Source organism: Dipteris shenzhenensis, chromosome 3, assembly GCF_047967505.1.
Source record: "Dipteris shenzhenensis isolate YYH24624 ecotype China chromosome 3, Dip_SZ_1.0, whole genome shotgun sequence".
Taxonomy (NCBI): Eukaryota; Viridiplantae; Streptophyta; class Polypodiopsida; order Gleicheniales; family Dipteridaceae; genus Dipteris; species Dipteris shenzhenensis.
Window position 1 is genome coordinate 35,516,810 of NC_141598.1, and position 24,930 is coordinate 35,541,739.

The 24,930-nt window shown below is 45.2% G+C and overlaps 1 protein-coding gene across 1 annotated transcript in view; it reads left to right on the plus strand.

Moving 5' to 3' along the window:
- Positions 1–5,613: 5,613 nt before the first annotated feature.
- The window catches only part of LOC147903712 (ZIP metal ion transporter family), a 42,524-nt gene continuing 23,207 nt past the window's right edge, over positions 5,614–24,930 (plus strand). Inside the window, exons 1-5 of the mRNA XM_087372569.1 lie at positions 5,614–5,817; positions 5,936–5,994; positions 6,091–6,183; positions 6,267–6,365; positions 6,453–6,531. Coding sequence (XP_087228695.1) covers positions 5,754–5,817; positions 5,936–5,994; positions 6,091–6,183; positions 6,267–6,365; positions 6,453–6,531 — 394 coding nt within the window. The 5' untranslated portion in view covers positions 5,614–5,753. The remainder of the gene's footprint in view (positions 5,818–5,935; positions 5,995–6,090; positions 6,184–6,266; positions 6,366–6,452; positions 6,532–24,930) is intronic.

The window sequence follows — 24,930 nt, forward strand, 5'->3', positions numbered from 1 at the left end:
ATGTTTTCTGAGATTTCCATTCAAGGTCTCCTTCTGAGGAAGGGTATTCCTCTATATTTCTGACAAGACCTTTAGATTGGTTAACTCTATTAATACCCACTAGGTCCATTTGGTGAGTATAGCCCAGCAACCTAGGTCTATTTCTTGTTAGTCTTTGTCGTCTTGCAGCATTTTAAGATGCTCCTACCATAAGGGCATTTAGTCTTAGTATGTTTGCCATCACAAAAATAACATCGAACTGGCTCTTTTCCTTTGTTATCATTCTTTCCTTTGTTATTTATTTGCTCAAGCCTCAAGGGTTTCCCATGTTTAGGTGTGTCATTAGTTGACACCTACTTCACATCTACAGTCAACTTCTTGGCATACCTGGACCCAAACTCATCACGACATACTTGGTACATGTTTTACAATATTTTGTCATACATTTATCTTCAGTATGTCCCTTCTTGTTACATTATTTTTTATTTGAGTCAGGCTTCTCCCAAAAGCCCATTTGCTTTAAAGCCTTTTTAAGTGTGGCTTATATGTTGTTTCTCTTTGACGATGATGTTTTGTCATCACTAGTACTCTCATTTTTATTGATCTTGGACTTGGTTCCACCACTCTTTTAGAACTCCACTGCCTAGTTCAATAGATTCTCATAGGTCTTGGTCAGATTGTCTACTTTTAGTGACTGTCTATCGGACAACCTGTTAGAAGCCAAGCATCTGGTGACTTGTCATTTGGAAGCATGCTTAGCTAATCAATAAGAGCTTCCATCCTCAAAATGAAATCCTGGATTGATTCACCCTCTTTCTACTTGAGTTTGGTGAGGTGGGTTCGAACGTCGTCTTCATTAATTTCCTAGCTGAAGCGTTTGAGAAAAGCTTCGATCCTGTGTTCCCAATCCCTACAATAGCCAATTGGGAATATATTATACCACCTTTGAGCACTTTTCACCAAGGTACAAGGGATATTCCTCCTTGGTCTTGGCCTTGTTAATAAACTATGCAGATGATTGTATGGGTCTTCATCATTAGTACCCTTAAAGTCCTAGAATTTTATCTTGCTTGGTGTAGCTTTCTTCAGCTTGGTTGTTTCTAGTTCAAGCTCCGTCGAGCATTCTTCATCATGAAAGTGTTGACAATGTGTCCTCAAGTGCAAGCATGAACATGTGATCGCCAAACTCATCAATCCTCTAGTTTTGACTCCTATTGCTCTTGCCAATTCACACTCTCCTTTAGAAATTCCCTTATACTAGGAAACTCTACTAATCGCCTTCCTATTTTCTACCCAAGAATCTCTTTGGACCGCTGTCTCCTATTGGATCTTTTTCTTGTCAACCTAATGCCCATCCTTGCAATTCGGAGTCGCGCCACTTGGAGAAGCCTATTGCTTGGTTGTTCATTGGGGTGACTAGGGTACTTGGCTACATGATGCTTGGGTCAGGTCCCATTTGACCAAGGGCTAACAAATGGAAGGAGGTACAACATAAGAGATTGGAGAAGGGGCATTGGAAGAATAGGGGATTGATGTAGGCTCAACAAAGGAGGAAATGGATGGAGCTTTTGGCTGAATTTTGAGGTGATGGGGAATGGGTGAGGGCATTGAAGCAATGCATAGAAGCATAGATACAGAGACAAAAAGAGTTGAAGAGGGAGACACACACACACACACACAGCGAGAGAGAGAGAGAGAGAGAGAGAGAGAGAGAGAGAGAGCGAGGTGATGGAAGAAGAAATGCAATCTAGAGTCACCCTCCGAACCACTCATTAGACTTACATCAATCAACGCAATGCCCCCTTTCTTTTTCACCTTAAAAAATATGGGACTTTGAATTATGTTTTTTGAGTAGTGAGACATACTAGAAGCAAACTAGAAATTTTCTCCAAGAAAGGCAAATTCATATCATAAACCACACTTAGAAAACATATTGAGGCAATGCATCAAATCGATGTTACAAATTTTGTCAAGGAAGAGTGCATTTATGCCTGAAGGAGTCAAAAAGGAAAGCAGTTTATACCACTTATCTAAGTAAAGAAAATAGATAAGTTTATACAAGTTTGGTCAAGGAAGAGTGCATTATGCCTCACGGAGTCAAAAAGCAAAGTAGTCTATACCACCGATCTAAGTATAGAGAATAGATAGGAAGTAGAAAAGAGGAGGTTGCCATTTATATTTTGAATGAGAGAAACTATCCAATGTCTAGGTTTTAGTGCTAGAAAGAGCAAATCATCATGTTCAATATTGGCTTCATAAATGCCTAGAATTATGAAAGGCACTCACTTGATGAATTTTCTAAGATCCAAAAGGAGATGTCTCCAAAATACCAACTTCCAAAATTTTTTATCTATATTTTCAATTGAAAGGAATAGGTCCCCTCTTACTTGTATGGGAGAGAATGTGAGTTGTATTATTTCAAACGGTAAAATATATACATATACCTCAATGCTCAATACCTCAAGCATCCACCCTACCCTTGTTGTATTTCATAAGCCTCAAGGCAATAGATATATATACGATCAACATAAGGGTACTCTATTGTGCGCGAATTGAAAGTAGTATCTCAAAGATCTTGATATGCTAAAGGAGTTGTACAAGAATTCAAGTTTCGCATTATACACAAGCCAAGGAAGTCCCATGTTGGAGAAAATTGTCTCTCTAGACTTTTGACACTAAAAGAAGAAAGGAGAGTCTACACTAAGCTACTAAACACCCACTTGTTTGCTATTGATATTCCCTAGAAGGAATTTGAAGACATGCCCTAGTATCTTGTCCAATGAAAATTTCTCGAGAGACACGCGAAGAAACAAATGGAGGCAGCTAGCCTCAATAGGTTGCTTTTCTCGAATAGCCATGATTTCCTATAATAGCCTCATTGAGGGATCTAGATCTCATCCCTGCTAGCTTCTGCCTCAACAATAGGTTATCTCTAACCGTCGATTAGATTGTTGTGCCTCTAGTCACAACACCATCCCTGTGGTTATTCTTAAATACTAAATTCTTAGTCAATGTAGCCCTAATTCTATACTTTGTTAAACTATGATTAGTCCCTTTGCCCAATATGGGGGAATTCTTTAATAAAAAAGGCACAGAAAAGGTCCCTTGAAGATGGATGCTACCCCATGAACAATCTGTAGTGTTGACTGAGGCACGCAAAGGATTTTCCGAATATAGTGGTGTTTTGATCCGAAGAAAGGTTCTTCAAGTGGGATTATGGTGGAGTAGACTTTTCAAGTAGTGGTGTAGTGATCCGAAGAAAGGTTCTTCAAGTGGAATTATGGTGGAGAAAACTTTTCAAGCATGCCCACAAATTATGCATGGAGTGTGAATTATGAAAGAACAAGGAGACTCCTACCTCAACGCCACATGCCTCTCTAACTGAGCTCACCATTGGCAAGCTTTTCAAAGATGGGGCTTGGACTTTATGGGAGCTTTCAAAAAGTTAGCCACACACATAGGACAAGTACATTATAATTTTAATACATTACACAACGAAGTGGGCAAAAGCCGCGGCCTTGAGAGACAACTTGGCTCAATACATTACCAAATTCATTTACAAAAAAATCATTTGTTGGTATGGGTGCTACATCAAGTTTGTGAATGACCAAGGCACACACTCCATCAACAATGCGTTCATCATTAGCTAGGCACTCTCCAAGAGGAATTGGAGGCCTTATAAGCCAACAAGAGGAGCTTTGGGCCTGCCACTAAGCCAGTGAGACCTAAAGAGACATGGCCATCAAGGAAGTAGTAGTAGTAGTAGTAGAATGGAAAGAGCTTGAAGCGACAACAAAGTCTCAAAATTAGCAACCCAAAGTAGAGGTCATGTGCTTTTGCACCATGTAAAATGCAAAACAAGAAGATCCATGCACTTGAGGGTAGGGTAGCCAAACAACCAAATCTTTCAAACCTCATGGCTCTCATTGAAGCACAATGCTTCGAAGGAATAGGACAAGGAGTACTAGGCATCAAAGGAATAGGACAAGGAGTACTAGGCATGGAGGTTGTCCCAAGTTCAAGACTTACGTATTGAGACCATTCTGCCTCCCCAATAAGCACCCATCCAACCTATCCTAATGCTTTGACCCTCAGGGTTTAGAAGATGATATCGACCAATACGGCCACTAGTTTGTTGCCTCAAAACCCACAACTCCTTCTCTCTAGGTTACCACACAGAAGTAGAGCCAGCCTTGATTGGCTTCAAACATCAGGTGCCTACTACGCTTGTTGCCTTGGGAGATTATGGATCCTCAATCACCATTGTCATCTTGGACAGGGACCCTGGGTCACCATGGCCCTCAATCCAATGTGAGTCACCATGACCTTGAGTCGCCATTTGACTCTCTAAATCACCATGGCCCTCAATCCAAGTTGAGCAAGAATGTCCTTTAGTGCCTCCTCACTAGAAATCCAAGGCTTGCCAAGTCCAAAATAGACTTCTCCCCAAGCCCCTCCCTATACCACTAGAAGTTTTGTGGCTAGAAGCCTTCCCCCTCTTCAAGAAGAAACTGCAAGCCATCCCGGCTTAAGAGAGTTTGAAAAGTACTTCTTTAATTTCTCATTCATTTGTGAGAAGCACTTCAATAGGCATTGCTGCACACGGCACACCCGTTCCTTTTCCTTCTTCCCACTCACTCATGAACACACATTGCAAACCTATCCTGATGTTGCTACTACAAACATTCTCACGTACATCTCCCACTCATCCAACACCTATCTACACATCTAACACAATTGACTACGCTACAACACAGTACATACTCTACGTAACTCTATAACAACCACCACCTCTACACAAATAACTGCTGATTCCTTAAGTACTTCTCCCCCTTAACATTGGTGTATCCCCCACATCAGGTATCTTGTCATTGGTATAGCCAAAATCATTGGTGGAGATCCCTAGCACGGATCCTTACGAAAACTGTTGGTGGAATCACTTCGTAACTTTCCTCTTGTTTGGCGTGCCTCTGTTGTTGACTCTATTGGTCTTAGGGCTTATTGTAGTTATGTCCATTCTACTCGAACCTCTAGGTGCAGTTGGGTCTGCCCTTAATTTCATGCTTCGCCTTGGCCTTTGCTTTGCCCTTTACTTCATTCTTGGGCACCTTCGTTTTGGGGGTTCAACAATAACAAGAAGCGCTTGCAGCTCTTTGCTATGGCCATCCAAACCAAAGAATTTCTCATTACTTGGCTGACATGGGGAGTCTCCAAATAGTAAAAAAGTGTTTTTTGCTTGATTTTTTCAATTCATTGTATATCAAGCATACACCCATTTACTCAGGCTGCCAACTGGGTATAGTTCCGAGCGTGGGAATGTGCTCTAATATGTGGCTGAAATATTTTTGAGCGGAGGCCAGGATCGTAAAAGCCATTCCAAGCGTGAAAATGTGCTTTGATGTGATTTTCCAACCACATGCTCTGACATTTGGCCGCAATATTTTCAATGGGAGGCTAGGATCTCGCCCCCCACATGCACAAACCCATGCGTGCACACACATGTGGCCAACGGGGAGGACCAACAAGCTATGGGTTCGGTTCCGAGGGGAGAGGAGCATCGCAAGCAGGATTCGAACGATGGCAACCAGCTCAGGTGGGCAAACGGTTTGGACCGCGACTTTTGGTTGGTTGGGGGGGGGTGCCAGAATCTAATTCGAGATTCGTCTGGGGGAATCTGGCCGGAGATTCACCCCTACAAAGTGTATGTTTGCTGCTACACGATTTATCACGTATCGTCCTCGAAATTTTCATCATAGTGAAGCAGCTTCATCGTCATGGGATCGGAGGTTTTAGTCGCTCTCGCCCTGTCCATGGTTGGCGGTTTAAGCACGGCTCTCGGTACGTGCTTTCCCCCCTCATCCTCGTTCAACTATTCAGCATCTCGATCGTTTGAAAACTTCTTTTCTACAAGCATTCCTTTATCAGTTGCCATTTCCTCATCCTTTTCCTGTCTCAGGTGCCCTTCTCGTTGTCCTTGCACCCACCCCAAAGCTCAACAGACTAGGAATCCTACAGGTTATCTGCTCCTTTTTGAGGCTGCCTCTAATTGCATGCATTTTTGTGACGCTCTTTGATTGGCCCTTGACGAGTCTCTGTTCTTCGTCTTTCTAGGGCTTTGCAGGTGGGCTTATGCTTTGCATTTCTTTCATGGACCTTGCTCACAACGCGATCAATGCCATCGGGTTTTTTAAAGCTAATGTCTGGGTGAGGTTGCCTACTTACTCAAGCTGCATGTCTGCTCTACATCCTAGGGTCTTTAAATGATCCTTGACATGGTGCTTCTGCAGTTTTTCAGTGGTGTCATCGCATTCGCAGTAATAGTCACCTTCATTCCCGAACCAACCCTTGGACCTACTCAACCCCGTGCGACTGCGAAGAAGGCTCAGGTGAGCATACGAATGTTTCTGCCAGGCGTTAGGACAGGCTTTGGCAATTGTGTTATCGACAACCCCAAATTGCATGTTTGTTTGCAGGACAAGAAGGATGAAGGCAAAGATCTGACGAAGAAGAGGAGGAAGCAAGTTCTTTTCAGTGGCATCATTACAGCTATTGGTACTTGTGTTTTTCCTTTATGCTCTGATTCTCTCACTTTGGGGTTGAAAAGAGTTAGCACAAAGAAGAGGACACAATTGACCACGCAAGTAAAATGCGACTCGTCTAGTAATTGCCAGGCGTGTTATTCTTCTGTACAACCTTACCGATGTGCGTTTTGTGTAGTTGGTTTGGTTGAATGCCTTAGTATTTTCTGGACTGTGTCGGGTGGTTTTAATGAATTTGGAAACTCAAGCAGACTATCTCAACCGTACGAACACAACAAAGACAGCGAACACCTTGGAGCTGGATCTGAATTGCTACAAGGGTTCTAGGAACTTCAACCGATTATCATCCAAGCTAAAGACCATATCTTTAAGATTCCACAACAATAAAAAACCAACAGCTAAGGTTGCGTCATGATTCATGTTTTATTCCCTTATGTAAAAACAGTCGTCTCTCTCTAGATATATTGCTTTTCAAGAATAAGAGGAATGTTAATGTTCTTTTTTAACAGTCGCTAGCCAAGGCCTGGATGGTTTCCACATTTGCAGGATCGAGGAGAGATTGTCTGCTGTTGCGTTCAATGGCTTGGGCTTTGGATTCATATTGCATTGGTCTATCCTTCCACTGCACATGGACTGTTGGAGGACTCCTTCAGATGGGATTCCCATCTTATGGAGTAGCTGGAAGACAAGAAGGCTTGATAACGCTCTCATTCGCCCCTCAAGGCACGGCACTTGGGAGTACTTTCTCTTGTCCTCCTAAATTTTCTTATAGGCAGGACTGTTAACGTGCCATAGCTGGAGTGACTACCTTGAGTAAGAATCAGACCATGCTGCTCCACAGCTTACCCATACCTTGCCAAAGCCCACACAGGAGCCGAAAGCACATCTATCAGAGTAAATGCTCTGTCATAGAAAACCATAAGGAGGAGAGCTAGTGGCTCACCACCCAAGCGTAGTCTAGACCACGAGGAAGATAGTCTTGACTAAGAGGTCGTGCACCCCGACATGCCCCAGTCACCAGCCTAATACTCCTAAGTCTAAGAAGTCGTACGGTTTTTTGGAAATCCGTCACCCAGGACACCTGTGAACTCAGCCCTTGGCTTGAATTTGTAAGCCAAGCTCTCGCTATCTCTGGCATCCATCTCCAACTATAGAAGTCATACCCTAAATAGCCTACTTTTTCTCAAAGCTAAGCTTATCCTACCTTTCCTGTATTAGTGTTACTTTTCTTGGAATAACTCTATCCAGAGGATCAAGACCTCATCCATTGCTAGCTTCAGTCTATCTCTGGCTATTTCTAACCCTTGCTTAGACTAGGCTCATATACTTGTAGATCAGTATTAATCTTGCATACATCCCAACTCAATCTAGAGCCTAGTTCTTATGGGGCTAGACCATAGTCCTTAGCATCGAGGGTTATTGAAATAGCTAATATCTATTACATGTGAAGTAATACATAACCCTAGGTTAGGTACAAGCTTGTAATGAAGGGGAAAAGGGGTTTAATTTAGGGATGCTTTAGTGAGAGTTAGAGGGGATAATGGAGGGGATTATATAAGTCCCCAAGCCCTCCACTCTTGTATCAAACTTTTGATGTGACATCTAATCCTATCTACGCTCCTCTTTCCTTCCTGCTACTTGCTGCCTACTCTCCCCCCCCCCCCCCCCCCCTTCCCACCTCTTCCTCTCTCTCCTACCCCTTCTCCTACCTTCCTCTCTCTCCATTCCTCTCCTCAATCCCCCTTTCTCTAATCTGTCCCCCACCCCTTTTGATACTTTGATTGAGGAGAGGAATGGAGAGAGAGGAAGGCAGGAGAAGGGGTAGGAGAGAGAGGAAGAGGTGGGAAGGGGGGGGATTGAGGAGAGAGAGGAAGGGAGAGAAGGAAGGAGAAGGGGTGAGAGAGAGAGAGAGAGAGAGAGAGAGAGAGAGAGTAGGCTGCAAGTAGGAGGAAGGAGGAGGGAGAGTCGATAGATTAGATGTCACATCAAAAGTTCTCTACAAGAGGGGAGGGCTTGGACTTATATAGTCCCCTCCATTATCCCCTCTAACCCTCACTAAAACATCCCTAAATTAAACCCCCTTTCCCCCTCCTCAAAAATAATTTTGTCCTCAAAATTGCAGGTGACAGTTAGGCACCAAGGTCCCCTGCTGTAAAAAGGATATTATCATGCATGCCACCAGGATCAAAAGGAAATGTGATATATTCCTTTGCCTTGGGTGTTGTGGCACCTCTGGGGTCATGTGCTGGTAATCCATCCTGGCAAGATCATCACAAAGCTGCATAATCACATAAGTTTTGGCTGTCCCCATGGTTTTTGTTCTGCAAAATGCATTGTGTTTTGCCGTCCACTTTTCTCCACATCGGAAGCATTTATTGCTTTGCCATATACCCCAGCTTTAATAAGTGCTTCAATAAGCTGTCTTTGCATTGCATCTCTGGTTATGCCGTTCTTACCAATTTTGAAAAAGTGAAAATTATCTTCATTATAGATGCTATATTCAGGCTCAAACAGTTCCAGAAGTTGTTGTGCTTCCTCAATATTCCAGGGATCTTTAGTCCTCACATGTAAGGCCTTCAACCCTGTGCTGTACCGTTGTAATTGTTGGAGAATAGGAGGGAATGAATCACTCAAACCTCCACCCAAGATCTCTCCCACTCTTCCACACACTCAACTCAGATAACTGATCACAGATGCAATAAACACTCACTCAGAGATAACTTAAACGGAGAGAGAGAGAGAGTATATTCATCCACCGGATGGTGGGCAGGAACTGGCTCCAAGGGAGCAATACAAAACTCAGCCAAGTGCTGAGGAGAACTGATGGAACTCTCTCTGTCAAACTGAACCAGCTCTGAGTGCACAGCACAGCCTAGGAAGGAGGCTTTCTGTCCTGCACTGGATGCTGGAATGAAACAAGGAGTGGGCCTTTTATAGGCACTGCCCAGGCCCTCTGGGTTGGCCGACCAGCAGGGTCGGTACCGTCTGGTGGCCGACCAGACTGCCCTGGAAATCCGACCAGGGTTGGCCCTGGTCGGTGGCCCTGGTTGGGCCGACTGGCCCTACCACAAGCCCCTATAAAAGGGTGCCCTGTGCAGCCAGTCCATGGGACTGTAGACGCCTCCAAGGGAGGCACAGGGCCCCCCTATTTCTCTGCTGTTGCAGGCAGCAACCAGCCCGTGTGCTGGTTGCCTATGATGTCAGCGTGGGTCTCTCTTTCCCAGCCCTCCTACCTCTCACTGCCCCTTGTCCCCTCAAATCGGGGGCTCACAGGTGGGCACAGTGAGTCTCTAACACCCCCCCTCAATGTCACAACTGTGGGCCAATCCCCATGCGTTTGATGAAGTGCTCCATCTGTTCTCGAGGGAGTGCCTTCGTGAAGAGGTCGGACAAGTTGTCGGCAGTCGGGCAGTAGATAAGCTCGATCACGTCGTCAATGATGAGCTCTCGAACAAAGTGGTAATGAACTTCGATGTGCTTGGTCCGCGCGTGGTACACTGGATTCTTGGCAATGGCTATGCAACTCTGAATCCTGTCTTTGGCTTGCTTTACTTCAATCCCAAGGAAGTAATGTAATAACCCAAGGTTAGTCATCTCAAACTCAGACATGAGTAGCTCCTTGACCTGTGAAATCTTCTCGACATGATCACCTGTCAAGATAAGATCATCAACATAGAGGATGAGTACCAATTGCAATCCCTTCTCACTGAACAAGTAAAGGTTTGCCTCAGAAGGACTCCGACTAAGCCCTATCTTCTGAAAGAATATATCAATCCTTTGGTACCAAGCTCTGGGGGCCTGTTTCAGCCCGTATAACGCCTTCTTCAACCTGCAGACCTTTAATGGGGACCCTGGATCTTGAAAGCCCGGTGGCTGCTCCACGTATACCTCCTCCTCCAGGGTTCCATTAAGGAATGCGGACTTCACATCCATTTGAAAAATAGGCCACTGGAATTGAGCAGCAAGGGCAATCACTGTCCGGATAGTAACCATGCGGGCTGTGGGAGCAAAAGTTTCATCAAAATCCATGCCTTCAGTTTGAGCAAAACCTTTCACCACTAACCTTGCTTTATACTTATCCAAGCTGCCGTCTGATTTGTATTTAAGTTTGTATACCCACTTAGTGCCGATGACTTTCCGTCGCGGGGCCCTGGCCACTAAGTCCCATGTATTGTTCTTCAGGATAGCATCCATCTCTGCCTTCATGGCAGCCTGCCATTCTGGATTGTCCTTCGCCTCCTCGAAGGTCCTTGGCTCATCATGCTGAGCCACCAACACAAAATTCACGGATGGGGTCTTTTGAAGACGTTGAGACCGCCGCAATCCGGAACTGCTACTCTCAGGTAATTCGGTGACCCGAGACTCTTCCAATGTCCGTGGGTACCATTGGGGCAACCTTTTCTGCTTCTCTATGGGAGGAGGAATGGGAACTTCTTCTGGAACATCCTGCTCTACCTGAGTATCTTGTGGACATCAGCTTCTGATTTTGCCACCTCTTGGATGGTCAACTTGGGGCGGGGTGGATTCGGGGGTTGAACAATCTCCTCCTCCTCAATCTGAGGCTTCTCCTGGGATTCAGGTTCCTTTTCATCGAAGACAACATCCCGACTGATAAGGATTTGCTTCTTTACTGGGTCGAAGAGGCGGTAGGCCTTGGATTCTTCGCTATACCCAACAAAGATACATTTTCTGCTCCGAGAATCCCTTGAGCCACCATCTGCCCATTTCCTTTGGATGTCACGGCGACCTTGCCATCTTGAAAGAGAACTGCCATGTTGTTTTTGTCCATCTGACTTACAGACAGTAAATTCTTGCAAAGGTTGGGTACATAAAGTACTCCAGAGATATCCTTCTCCTCACCCGCCGTTGTAATGAAAGGAATGCTACCGATGCCCTTCACAGGACACGTCCAGCTATCCCCACAGAAACTTTGGAATCCGGGTGTGTACTTTCCATGGTTTTGAACCAAGTCCTTCTGTTGGACATGTGCTTGGAAGCACCGCTGTCAACATACCAACCCTCTTTACCTTCACTAACTGCATATGCTGAACAATGTTCACTGAGTAAAAATAACTGTCCAGTCGTCACATTGGCAGAATCATTCTTAGGCTCTTCTTTGTTCTTGGCTTCTCTCTTCCGCTTTTGATCCGCCTTCTTCTTTCGGCATTCTTTGGCGGAGTGGCCAAGCTTTTCACAGTAATAGCACTTCATTTTCTTCTTGCGTTCAACGTCCTCTGACTTCTTGGAATCCTTTGGCTTGCCTTTTCCAGGCTTGTCTTTGGCCACTAATGCCTTCTCGTCGGTTTGCGTAAAGAGTTTCTCTCGAGCCTCCTCTTGAAGCAGGAGTGGACCAAGCTCCTCAAAGGTGATTGGCTTAGTCCGTTGACCCGCAGTGACCGTAGTCACAAAACTTTTGAAACTCCGTGGCAACTTGTGGAGTGTGAGCGATGCCAATTGACTCGTGTCCACCTTCTGACCAACCGCTGCGAGCTGGTCCTGCACGACTTTCACCTTTGTCAGATGATCATGCACACTATCACCCTCATTCATATCAAGATTATAAAGCTGATGCTGAAGTGTAATGATACGGGCTATATTATCGGTTTCATATAGCTCCTTCAGTATGGCCCACGCCTTTGAAGACGTCTCTGCCAACTGGATATGAGGAATCACAGCATCTGCTGTCGTGCCAATAAGCATTGCTAAGGCTTGAGCATCCCTCTCCTCCCATGCACAGAGTTCATCTGCATTTGCTTCAACTAAAACTTCACCTCTTTTGTCCACAATGTCCTCCGGCTTCTCTTCGGTCCCATTCACAATCTTCCACAACTTCCGTGCCAACAGATGGCTTCGGATCTTGACTTTCCAGATTGGATAGTTCGTCCCATCGAGCTTTCCAGCTTCACCGAAATTGGGGATAAATGAAGAAGGAAGATGACTGGAGAAGGAGGAAGGACGAGCAATGGGTGTAGAGGATTCTGAACGCTGATCCATCTCGGTGAATAGCAAAACTGAATAACTGAAACAGAAATAAATGTACTGACCTCCCGTGCTAGCTTGAGCTGAAAACAGAATCGCCTTACTGCCAAGGGACTCCTTCCTTCAGAGAGTGCTTTGATGAGGAAGAGTTGAGAGCCTATGGCTCTGATACCATGTTGGAGAATAGGAGGGAATGAATCACTCAAACCTCCACCCAAGATCTCTCCCACTCTTCCACACACTCAACTCAGATAACTGATCACAGATGCAATAAACACTCACTCAGAGATAACTTAAACGGAGAGAGAGAAAGAGTATATTCATCCACCGGATGGTGGGCAGAAACTGGCTCCAAGGGAGCATACAAAACTCAGCCAAGTGCTGAGGAGAACTGATGGAACTCTCTCTGTCAAACTGAACCAGCTCTGAGTGCACAGCACAGCCTAGGAAGGAGGCTTTCTATCCTGCACTGGATGTTGGAATGAAACAAGGAGTGGGCCTTTTATAGGCACTGCCCAGGCCCTCTGGGTTGGCCGACCAGCAGGGTCGGTACCCTGTCTGGTGGCCGACCAGACTGCCCTGGAAATCCGACCAGGGTTGGCCCTGGTCGGTGGCCCTGCCACAAGCCCCTATAAAAGGGTGCCCTGTGCAGCCAGTCCATGGGACTGTAGACGCCTCCAAGGGAGGCACAGGGCCCCCTTATTTCTTTGCTGTTGCAGGCAGCAACCAGCCCGTGTGCTGGTTGCCTATGATGTCGGCCTGGGTCTCTCTTTCCCAGCCCTCCTACCTCTACTGCCCCTTGTCCCCTCAAATCAGGGGCTCACAGGTGGGCACAGTGAGTCTCTAACAGTAATTTCCTTCTAGCCATGACACCCGTGAGGTCTTTGAAAGCTGGCCATGTGTAGGGCTTCCAAGATGAAATCCTTTGTGGGCATGGTGCATGCCATCGTAAAGAATCTTGCCCTCATCATTCATTGGATTGAATCTGCAATATCTTTCCAAAGCTTAGAGCCATTCTTTCCACTTATTAGGATTCTTGGTTTCTCCTTCGAATCTGTGGTCTATCAAAATATCTGTTAAGTGTCTACCACACTCTTGTCCAACCATGCTCCTGCCATAATGTAAGAGAGACAAGTTATCTCTGACCACAGATGGTAGGCACATTTAAGCATGGTGCAGATTTGACAAGGGAACATCAATGTCCCACTCACCCCGTAAACCCATGTGCGTATGGGCATATGGTGTCCTTCCACAAAAATCTGTCCAGGCTGCATTTGCAAGGTGTAGACTCCATTTAGAGCCTCCGTCTGATTGAGATTGAGGCATTGTGCTGAAACACAAGGCTCTCCCAAAAGCATCCACACGAGGCTGGGATGTGCCAAATGGCAGTAGTGAAGACCGGCCTCTATCCCCTGCACGTAACTCAAGGGTATCACCCCTTCAAAGAGTCACTTGTGGATGTCTCTGGCTGAAATTTCCCATGGGCAAGATCATAGTGGATTGCTCCTTCATAGGCTTCCCACATATGGAAGGATCTGCCTGGTTGTGTAATGAATACTCTACCTGCTGCCCAAAATGTGTGTGTTTGCAATAAAATCCACATGCATTAGTGTACCTTTGTGCTCCACTGACAAGGATGTAGCATTATCATGCCCCACGAGATCACCCTCATTGGAAAGAAGCTGATGGCCTTTGTCCTTCATGATCCTCAACTTTTTGTTGTGGTAAGTTTGCCTCACCCCCAACTATAGGCTTACCTTGGTCTCGTGCAATAGCATTTTCATGAGCATCTTTTCCATCAAGTTGCATGCTTGCCTTACCTTGCTGCTGTGCACTAATGTGCTGCTAGGGACACTAACTATTTATACCAATATGGTTGTGCAAGGGCTGTATTATTATGCCAATTTTCAAAACGGTCATAACAGCCATCTTTCTCTTGTTGTCCATTGTCTTCATAATTTTGGCTGTGATTTTCAGGTTGTACTGTGTAGATGCTGCTTTCATCGGCAGTGGCCATGAACATATCAGAATTGGCTTTAGGGCTCTGCCCTTTGGTATTACCCTTGAAATCTGTATGCTTGGCCTGGTTTCCATCCCCTCCATTAAGTTCAGTCCTAGATGAATGCATCACTTTTGTGTGCCTCAGGAGCGTGGCATGTAAGCTGAGCATCTCAGATTGCGATTCCCTTTTCATGTAGGCTCATCTTTGACAACCTTGTGGAAGTCTGGGAGACTCTTTGGGTGGATCAATATCCTTCCCATCCCCATTGTTTTGGTGCATAGGAGGAAGCATGCATGTTTGTCTTTGACAACCTTGTGGGAGTCTAGGAGATTCTTTGGGTGGATCAACATCCTTCCCATCTCCATCGTTTTGGTGCATAGAAGGAAGCATGGGCTGCTTTCCCATTTACTGCATTGCAATGTGCACAACCTCTCCAACCTTCTCACAAATTTGTTCACTGATTGGCTGGCTCATCTACTTTTCTGCTTCGGCTTGGGTCATGCTCTGAAGCATCACCGATAAAGCATCCATGAATTTAGGCCTTGTGCCATCAAGCGTGTGCATTGCAACTAGGAGGTATACCCTTGGGTGCTCCCGAAATGACAGCATTGGGTTCTTGCTGTTCATAGCAATTTAAGATGCTATAGAACACTTCTTCCCACAACATCCTTTAGTATTTTCAGCTGGAATCACTTGACAACAACCAGATTTTTGTCCTGCATCCAAAGGCGTCATCCATGGCTTTGAAGCATCATTTGGATGCATGCCAAGGAGTGGCATAACATGACTGGACTGCATTACAAGCATTGGCAGAAATGCATTCTCCTAAGTAGTTTGGCATCTATTTTCATAGGCCTCCTGAGTGTTTGTCATAACTGCTCTAGGCATCATAGCTCCAACAACAAGTGGCTGCTCTAAGGTATTTGTATCTCCACATGTAGCATAGAGGACATCTCTGTCAAATCTAATAGTTGGATATGTAAGGTCAACAACCATCATCTATATCTCGACCATGCAACACGTTTGGTGCTTGCAATGCACTAGCCCGTGAGGCAAAGTGCATTTCAGCTCGGAGACCTCCTGAACTCTGATGCATGACAATCCTCTCAATAAGCCCAAAAGAGAAAGTACCTGATTACCATCAGCAATCTGTTACATTGGGGGCGTGAATCTTCCTCATGTTGAAGCTGCCCGAAGCGTTTTGCTTGCTGCTCAAATCCTTGTATGAGCTGCCCAAAACTAGAGTCATGTTGCCTCATGTTCCATCCATAGGTATTTGGTTGTCCCATGGCTTGTAATAAAGTATTGCTGCTATCCTCCTACACCAAATGCATGCACATGTGCTGGTTTTGAACTCTTGCCTATCTCACACCTCAAACAGTGATGGAAGGTAAGGTTGCCCAAAATAGTGAATGGAGATGCTCAAGGTAACAGCCGAAGACGAGGCTGTGAAATGGGACCTAGGTAGGTTTAATCGGGTTCGAATAAGGACCTCAAAAGGGGCTGGTAAAGGGCCTTAAAATTCTTTTTTGGGGGGTATGTCCTAGGTCACCTAGGATTGTTAGGACGTTGACCTCGAGACCACTAGGACAATTAGACCACCAGTAATTAGTATGACATAACCTAACCATGACTTAACCCAACCTTAGTTAGATTGATCTAACCTAACCCCACATTAACCAACCCTAACCTAACTAACCTAACCTAGCTAATCTATCTTAATCCTGGTTAATTGACCAAAGCCTCACACCTTGTACTGCTTGCCGGCGGCAGGAGGTGTGGCAGGGCAGCTGGAATTTGGTGCAAGTGGCGATGCGGTGGAATTAGCTGCTCGTGGGCATCGCATATGGATTGCCCCTTCTTGCTGATGGATGAAGCCGTTTTGCTGCATGGCTTGTGGGTGTCGCGTGTACAGATGGCCAATTGGGCGCAACCGAGCGGCTACAGTTAGGCGCAGGTGGAGAAGGCAGCCCGACGATGCATCCATGTGGTTTGGCATGGGGAGGACACCAAGACTATGCATTCTTGACTAGTAATTGAGCTCTGAAAGTAGTTTCTTTGGCGTGGACTACTTCATAGTGGTCTTCGTTGCACGCGCACAGGCCCAATTTCCACGGGTGCAAGACCTAGTAGTTGCACCTCCGATGATGGCGATTGTCTTGGCCACCCCTGTTTCAGTGAATTGAAGCTCTTGTCAAATGCAAATTTAGCAACTCCCATTATTAGTTGGGTTTCGAGCTGATCCTAGGGTGGCAGCTGCCTGTAGGCAAGACCCAATGAAGTAGTGTCTTTTGTTTGCAGGCAGAGGCGATTAGAGAAAGGGGGATTGAGGAGAGGAATAGAGAGAGAGGAAGGGAGAGAAGGAAGGAGAAGCGGTACGAGAGAGAGAGAGAGAGAGAGAGAGAGAGAGAGAGAGAGAGAGAGAGGGCTGCAAGTAGGAGGAAGGAGGAGGGAAAGTCGATAGATTAGATGTCACATCAATAGTTTGCTGCAAGAGTGGAGGGCTTGGACTTATATAGTCCCCTCCATAATCCCCTCTAACCCTCACTAAAGCATCCCTAAATTAACCCCCTTTTCCCCTTCATTACAAAGCTGATAGGGGTTAGCTCGTACATGACCTTATTCCTCCCTTAAAGGATTTATGTCATCATAAATCAAGGTAGGAATCTTTTAGATAGAGATGGACATTGTCGATGATCACCCTCTCAGAATACTGCAAATACAATCTTTTGCCTTTGTCTTTCGGAAGATCAGCCTCTCCAAGATATTCAATGGAACCCAGGGGAGTGGTTCTGGGCAGCTGTCACCACAATGTATATATCCTAAGTCAAAGTACAGTTGACCATTTATTTGATCATAATTAAAGAGTTTTATATGTGTTAATTATGGTCAAAGAGTTCTTTTAATGGTCAAAGAATTGACTACGGTCAAAGATACTTGACTTTGGTCAAGTAGACCTAACCTCGATCGGGGAGACTTGGTTTATTACCAAGAGGGTTAACTACGGTTAACCAGAGAACTACAGAGCTGACTACGGTCAGAGAGTGTTGACTTCAGTCAACGAGACTTGGCATGCGCCAAGAGGGTTAACCACGGTTAACCAAGATGTGCCAACTTCGGTTGGAGAGACTTGGCTATAATTAAGGCGCCTCGACCCTTGGTCAAAGCTTCTTAATTATGATCAAGAGCGTTGACTTTGGTCAACCAGAGAATAAATATATATTTTTATATTTGTTATGTGTGCACATGTGTTCAGTGGGGACACCCACCATGACTAGAATTAGTCCACAGTGTGTTATTTGCATGCAAAGAGCTAACAATTAATGGATGCCATGGTGGTGCGCTTTAATTAATTGTTGCAGGTACTAGGAAGAGTTATTTTCCTAAGCGCTACGGGAGCCTAACAAGCATCTAGGAGACAGTTCGCGTGACCAAGTGCTTTGAAGACTGTAGAGTGGCCCTTCGTGGCATGTAATAGGACTTAGTCTAGATTTTAGACAAGTGGCATGTTGCCAATTTGAAATGAGCTTGAAGCTCTTGTAATATGGATTCACGTTGGATATGTATCAGGCAGCTCTACGCTGAACTCTTGTAACAGATTCTCTCTTCAAGAAATAAAATACCTTCGGGGGGGTCCAGCCCGACATGTTGTCCTGGGCCCTAGCAGTGTGTAGAGAGAGAGAGAGAGAGAGAGCTCTTATGAGTATTTCTGCAGTAAATTATGAGCGTGAGGTTCCACGAGAGAGCTAGCGATTACATTGGTATCAGAGCCTGGTCTCATAGTTTTCCCAAATTGTGACGATCCAAGTGCAAGAGAGTTTCTCAAGATGATAAGTGACGCTTGGGAGAGTAGCATGATTTTGATCGGTGTTTAGCTGAAGAGCCCTGCAGGCGAAGAACCGAGATGCACTTGCGTGAAGAGGGAGGGCAAGCAAGGAAAAGTAAGGTGTAGGTGTTTGTCTATCTCGAGCGCTAATTGGGCGTCGTGATTACTGCAAATGCCGTGCATATCACAAGCGTTGGGCCTGTGCCTACTCATAGGGATTATGCTATTGGAAGCCTCTTGCAAGCACCGGCAATTACCACGCAGAGGGAGACGCCCTCACGCGTAGTGACTTTTTCATTGCCTCCACCAGCGGTATCAGAAGATGACTACAGATCTGCGCCTCGCTTAGTTCCGATCGCATGAACTATTTTCAAAGTCTCGTGTGAAAATCTGTAGACGAATGGCGGAGACACCGACGGGCACTGACGGACAAATTGAGGCGCCCAAATGGGTGAGACGCGCGACGCGCGACGCGCATCAGTCAGCCAAGGTTTGGAACCTTAGGCTGACGTGGCGCAGGAGGACACGTGGTAGAGGGATCTGACACGTGGTGCTGACGTGGCAGGCCTGACAAACAGCTCACGTGGCAGCCAACAGGTCCAGCTGACGTGGCGTCCACACGTGCGATGCTGACGTGGCAGCGCATGCAGCTGACGTGGCCTTGACACGTGGTAGGTGCTGATGTGGCAGGGCTGACAGGAAGCTGATGTGGCACTGACACGTGGCAGATAGGCAGCTGCTGATGTGGCAGCCAGCTGGACTGCTGAGATGGCAAACCAATGGTTAGACTAACCCTGGTTAGCTCGACTCTGGTTAGATGTTCAGTTAGTGGGCAAACCAAGCCAAACTGGTTGGTGTAGTCTTGGTCTACCTAACTGTATTTAGTTCATCCGGTTTAGTCATAGACTAACTAGTCTGTTCATCTAACCAGACTAGAGCTAGTTAGTCTGGTTAGAGTAACCAGTCAGTTACTTCATCTGGTTACTGTTCCCAAAAAAAAAAAAAGGACAGTTGCAGAGACTGTTTCTGCTAGCAATTTTCACTTATCTGAGAAAGTATCTACTGTCAGAAACATCAGAAATCAGAGGAAAAATCAGAGATTTGCCGAAAAAGAGAAAATGCATGCCTTTGTGCTCAGAAAAAGGGAATCAGATGCATTCTGAGTGTTTTCTGCAACAGCCAGAAAAGGGGCAATATAGTTGTTGATGCCTTGGTAACTTTGTGGGTATATGCCTTGAGTTGACAGCCCGGTACTGGCAGAGATTGTGAATGCAAGACACCCCTTGTTGAGGTAATTTTTCTCTTTGAAAAGCAAAGGCAGTGTGCATCAGTTGCATACAGTAACAAATTGATGTATATCTTTCCGCATCCCTGGCCAAAAGAAATACCTCTCTAGTGCTAGAGTTGTTGCTGTAATTCCTCTATGTCCAGCATAGGGAGGTGCATGGCATTCCTCCAAAATCTTTTTCCTCATCTCCTGGGTGATGCATAGGTAATCATCTTTCATTAGATACCCATCTTTCAGGGAATAGTGACTGGTGGATTGCCCCTCTTGCATTTGCTGTAAAATCTCACCAAAATCTGCATCACTAGCATATTGCTCCCTCATGCCTTCTAGGTCCTGATGATAAGCAATAGTCACATTATTGACCTGGGGTCTTCGGGACAAGGCATCTGCCACTCTGTTCCGAATTCCTGGGGTATGGACAATCTGAAAATGATACATTGACAACATGTTTGCCCATTTCATATTCTTCTCGGAAAGCTTGGTCTGAGTGAAGTATGATAGACGGAAGGCACCTGGCCTACTTATGCCTCTTCCCGTGCCTCAGGCACCATGGGAAAGTATTACAATGGACTTTATTTTTGATTTGCCAAGATCAAAGTCAGGAAGTGATGGTATTTGGACTATCATTGATAGATTCAGCAAGCAAACTCATTTCATTCCGGTTCGCAACACCGTAAAGGCAGATCATATGGCTAAGCTTTTCATGGCACAGATCTTTAAGCACCATAGTATGCTTAAGTCCATTGTCAGTGATCGAGATCCCAGAATGACCAATCTATTCTGGAGAGCTTTATTTGATAACATGGGGACGAATCTGAATTTTTCTTCTTCTTTCCATCCCCAGACAGATGGTCAAAGTGAAGTAGCAAATTCTACAGCATTGGATATGCTGAAATGCTACGTGGGTGACCAAGGTTCATACTGGGAAAAGTACCTACCATTAGTAGAGTTTGCTTACAATAATACAGTACACAGCTCTACAGGGAAAGCCCCCTTTGAGGTCATTTATGGGAAGGTGATTTTGCCACCTATCCTGAGGACCAAGGATGAAATATTTGCAGCTGATCAGTTTGTGAGAGACCTACAAACAGCTTACAGCCAAATCAGGACAGCAATCGAAAGGTCTCAAGAGAAACATAAAACAGCTACAGATAAGCATAGGAGACAGTTAGATCTCAAGGAAGGGTACTTTTGAATTTTGAAAAAGCTAGGCTCCGCAAGTTTAAAGGCAAACAGAAAGTGTATGCAAAGTTATCTCCCAGCTACTATGGCCCTTTCAAGGTTACAGAAAGAATAAATGAGGTTGCATACAGCTTAGCATTGCCAGAGCATTGGAGGATTCACAATGCATTCCATGTGAGTCATCTAAAGAAATTCCAGGGGCCAGAGCCTACAGAACCAGTATCAGAGGATCCACCAGAAGTGGATGAGCTAGAGGAGGTCCTTCAGCCAGAGCAAATTGTGTACCATATTGTACGCAAAGGCCCTCAGGGCAAGGAGTTTTACTGGTATCTTGTAAAATTCAAGAATTATATGGCATTAGATGCCAAGTGGATGGACGAAGACATGTTATCCGATCATCCACAGCTTTTGGATGTTTACAAGGAAGCTTTTCAGTTGAGGTCAACTGAATAGAAGCCGAGGGGATGTCACCACAATGTAAATATCCTAAGTCAAAGTACAGTTGACCATTTATTTGATCATAATTAAAGAGTTTTATATGTGTTAATTATGGTCAAAGAGTTCTTTTAATGGTCAAAGAATTGACTACGGTCAAAGATACTTGACTCTGATCAAGTAAACCTGACCTCGATCGGGGAGACTTGGTTTATTACCAAGAGGGTTAACTATGGTTAACCAGAGAACTACAGAGCTGACTACGGTCAGAGAGTGTTGACTTCGGTCAACAAGACTTGGCATGCGCCAAGAGGGTTAACCACGGTTAACCAAGATGTGCCAACTTCGGTTGGAGAGACTTGGCTATAATTAAGGCGCCTCGACCCTTGGTCAAAGCTCCTTAATTATGATCAAGAGCGTTGACTTCGGTCAACCAGAGAATAAATATATTTTTTTATATTTGTTATGTGTGCACATGTGTTCAGTGGGGATGCCCACCGTGACTAGAATTAGTCCACAATGTGTTATTTGCATGCAAAGCGCTAACAATTAATGGGTGCCATGGTGGTGCGCATTAATTAATTGTTGCAGGTACTAGGAAGAGTTATTTTCCTAAGCGCTACGGGAGCCTAACAAGCATCTAGTAGGCAGTTCGCGTGACCAAGTGCTTTGAAGACTCCAGAGTGGCCCTTAGTGGCATGTAATAGGACTTAGTCTAGATTTTAGACGAGTGGCATGTTGCCAATTTGAAATGAGCTTGAAGCTCTTGTAATATGGATTCACGTTGGATATGTATCAGGTAGCTCTACGCTGAACTCTTGTAACAGATTCTCTCTTCAAGAAATAAAATACCTTCGGGGGGGTCCAGCCCGACATGTTGTCCTGGGCCCTAGCAGTGTGGAGAAAGAGAGAGAGAGAGAGAGAGAGAGAGAGAGAGAGAGAGAGAGCTCTTATGAGTATTTCTGCAGTAAATTATGAGCGTGAGGTTCCACGAGAGAGCTAGCGATTACAGCAGCTCGTGTAGGAATCTCAAATCGGGTGGAGGAGGTACCCTTCTTTCCTACACGACCGGCATTGGACGGCCATCTAGTTAGAGGCAGCCGCCTGGACCCCATCAAGGGAGCAACAGTGGCTGGAGCAGGATGTCCCCCATGTGGTTATGGCCCGCTTCCTTGTGCAGAGGGAGTGCTAGAGATGATACCACATTGTATGTACAGCTGTGTAAAGTATATGGTTAGAAGCCTTTAAGATTGTGGCCAGCACTCAATGGATGCAATGGGACTTCACTTGGGGGATGATGGTGTGGCTCACAGAGGGAGGGCATGCCTTCTCTATTGATCTAGTCTCGCGTGCCTACAGGAATCGAGGCTAGTAGGTCTCCCAGATTGAGATTTATGATGCAACACCTCCTTCCCATGCACGAACAATGTTGTTGCCAGAGGATAGTGTATGGGAGACTGTCTAGCATCACTGCCTAGAAGATCTGGGTCACCCGGTGTAGTCATGTGATAGGAGGCCAGCAGGTCCCTCCGACAGCTACCTTAGTCGCCTTTTGGCAGGACATCATTTTCACCTTGCGTGCCATGTGGGAGCATGGTACTCCAGGTTCACGTGCGACTGTAAAAAGGCAGGAGTGTTTCTGCAAGGCTTGGCCTACGGGGGCATCTTTTACACACTCTCTCCAAATGGTTTCCATTGGATGTTTAGACGGCCACCCTTGGCTGTTAGCCCTTGTTTTGGAGAGACCTACGCAGTAAGCTAGGCTCCTTGGAAACAGGTTTGGTTGACTGCTAGTTTCTGTTCTTGTACTTACCATCATTAGCTCTTATTGGAAGCTGACTTGTATGGTGTTTTTCAAGCATTAATAGAAGGTTCTTTTCTCCAGGGGAAAAAAAGTTTGCAAGAATCTTAGGCAGGATAAGATTATGTAAGGTCCATTGTGATGAACAAAATCTAATGCTTTTTTTTGTTATTTGAGCATGCTGTGTGACACTTTTTCTTTCATTGATTTAAGTCCATGTTGTTGCATTCGTGCCACTTTTAGATACATTTTAGCCCTTTTTACTTGGTACACCATTTACCCCTCTCTTGGGGCACAATTAAACCATTTGCCCCTTGGCATTATTACACATTTAGGTGCACCTAGGCCTTAGCACTCAGAACCACCTAGTCAATGCCATTACACCCTCACCTAGGACCTTGGCAGTTACTTCTCTTGACCATTTTATTTACGCACATTAAATATTACAGAAGTCGGTCATCTAAGAGAAAATGCCCACTGATCTTTCCGAGGTCATGCTATCTCGGCTAGAGCATAACACATGCAATTCTAGAACCCCCTGCCTTTTGCTTTGCATGCACGAAGGCCTTTGGAATTAGAAGGTTCCCCATGGCAATCCACGATTCAACAATTTGCCCTTGCCCCCTCTTTGGACCACTCCAAAGCACAAACAATTATACCAAGGGGCCCTTGGCACTTAGATCTCCAAGGCCAACACAATTAATGCCAAGGGGGGGCCTTTGGCCCCTAGATTTTTCCAAGACCTTAAGACCTTGCCCACCAAAATGCCCACTAGGATTCCAAATCCTTGCACACAAGTGGGCTAAGGGTATTCACTCGTAAAATTTGCACCTCTGTCACAAGTTCATGTCCTAGTGACAGGGAGTGTGGTTCCCAACTACATATGACAGCCAGACAACTAAGCCTCTTAATGGGAAACCTCAACTACCTTCCGAGGGCCACTTTTTTAAACAGAAGCATTCAGGGATCCATTCTCGATGTGTACATCCATACTAATCATAGTTGTCATTCTGGTCCCTCTGACTTTTAATAAAATCAGGCCACCCTCCTTGTACTAGCTAGCTGCATCTCCACACCTCTACAGTGTTCTCCCTGCAAATAACCTGAGCATCGATCCACATTCAAAAACTAACCTATTTTCTCCTTGCCAGTAAAAACTTTTGCCTATTGTCGTACCTTTCTGCTGCAAGCTTTCAGCCTTCTGTAGACACCGATCACCAAGCCTCCTCCACTAGATCACCTATTCTTTCTAGCATACCTTAGAGTGGTAAGGGGTCTAGTTAAAAATCTATGCAGTCATCTACCTAAAACATACAATCTACCCACTTGATCGCACGTTGGGCCTGAAGCTTACGAAGTGAACTTGAGTTTGGAGACTCGCTAGGACCATTTGAGAGCTCCTTTTCACACCCAAAGCAAAGTCACATTAGCACCATAGATAATAGATTTTTTAAAGCACCTGCAACAAGCTTTATGCAATTGCTGACCTGAAGATGTTATGACCTATCGTCTGATCTACAGCACCAAAGAGTTACTAGGTTTGGTTCCCTTACTTTGTCTACATCTGTAAAAAGTATATGTCCTTTATGTAATGATAGACCAAGATATTGTTGGAACGAAGATTTATATCAGATGTACCCCCACCTTTACAAATATTTCAGTTCATGTGTTGTATGTCTTGAATGCAGAGTTCAGTTTTGTAACAATGGAGATATCCCAGCATTACAACAATGTACCCATTTCATGTGCCATGCTCCAAGAAAATATGGACCTTCCCCGTAGTACGATGTTATGCTAGTTGATAAACATATATTCTTTGTATGTGAGAACGTGGAGAGGTGACATACTATTCACATTGTTTCTTCTATTTTCTGGGCAGGGTGGATTTATATCCCAGCA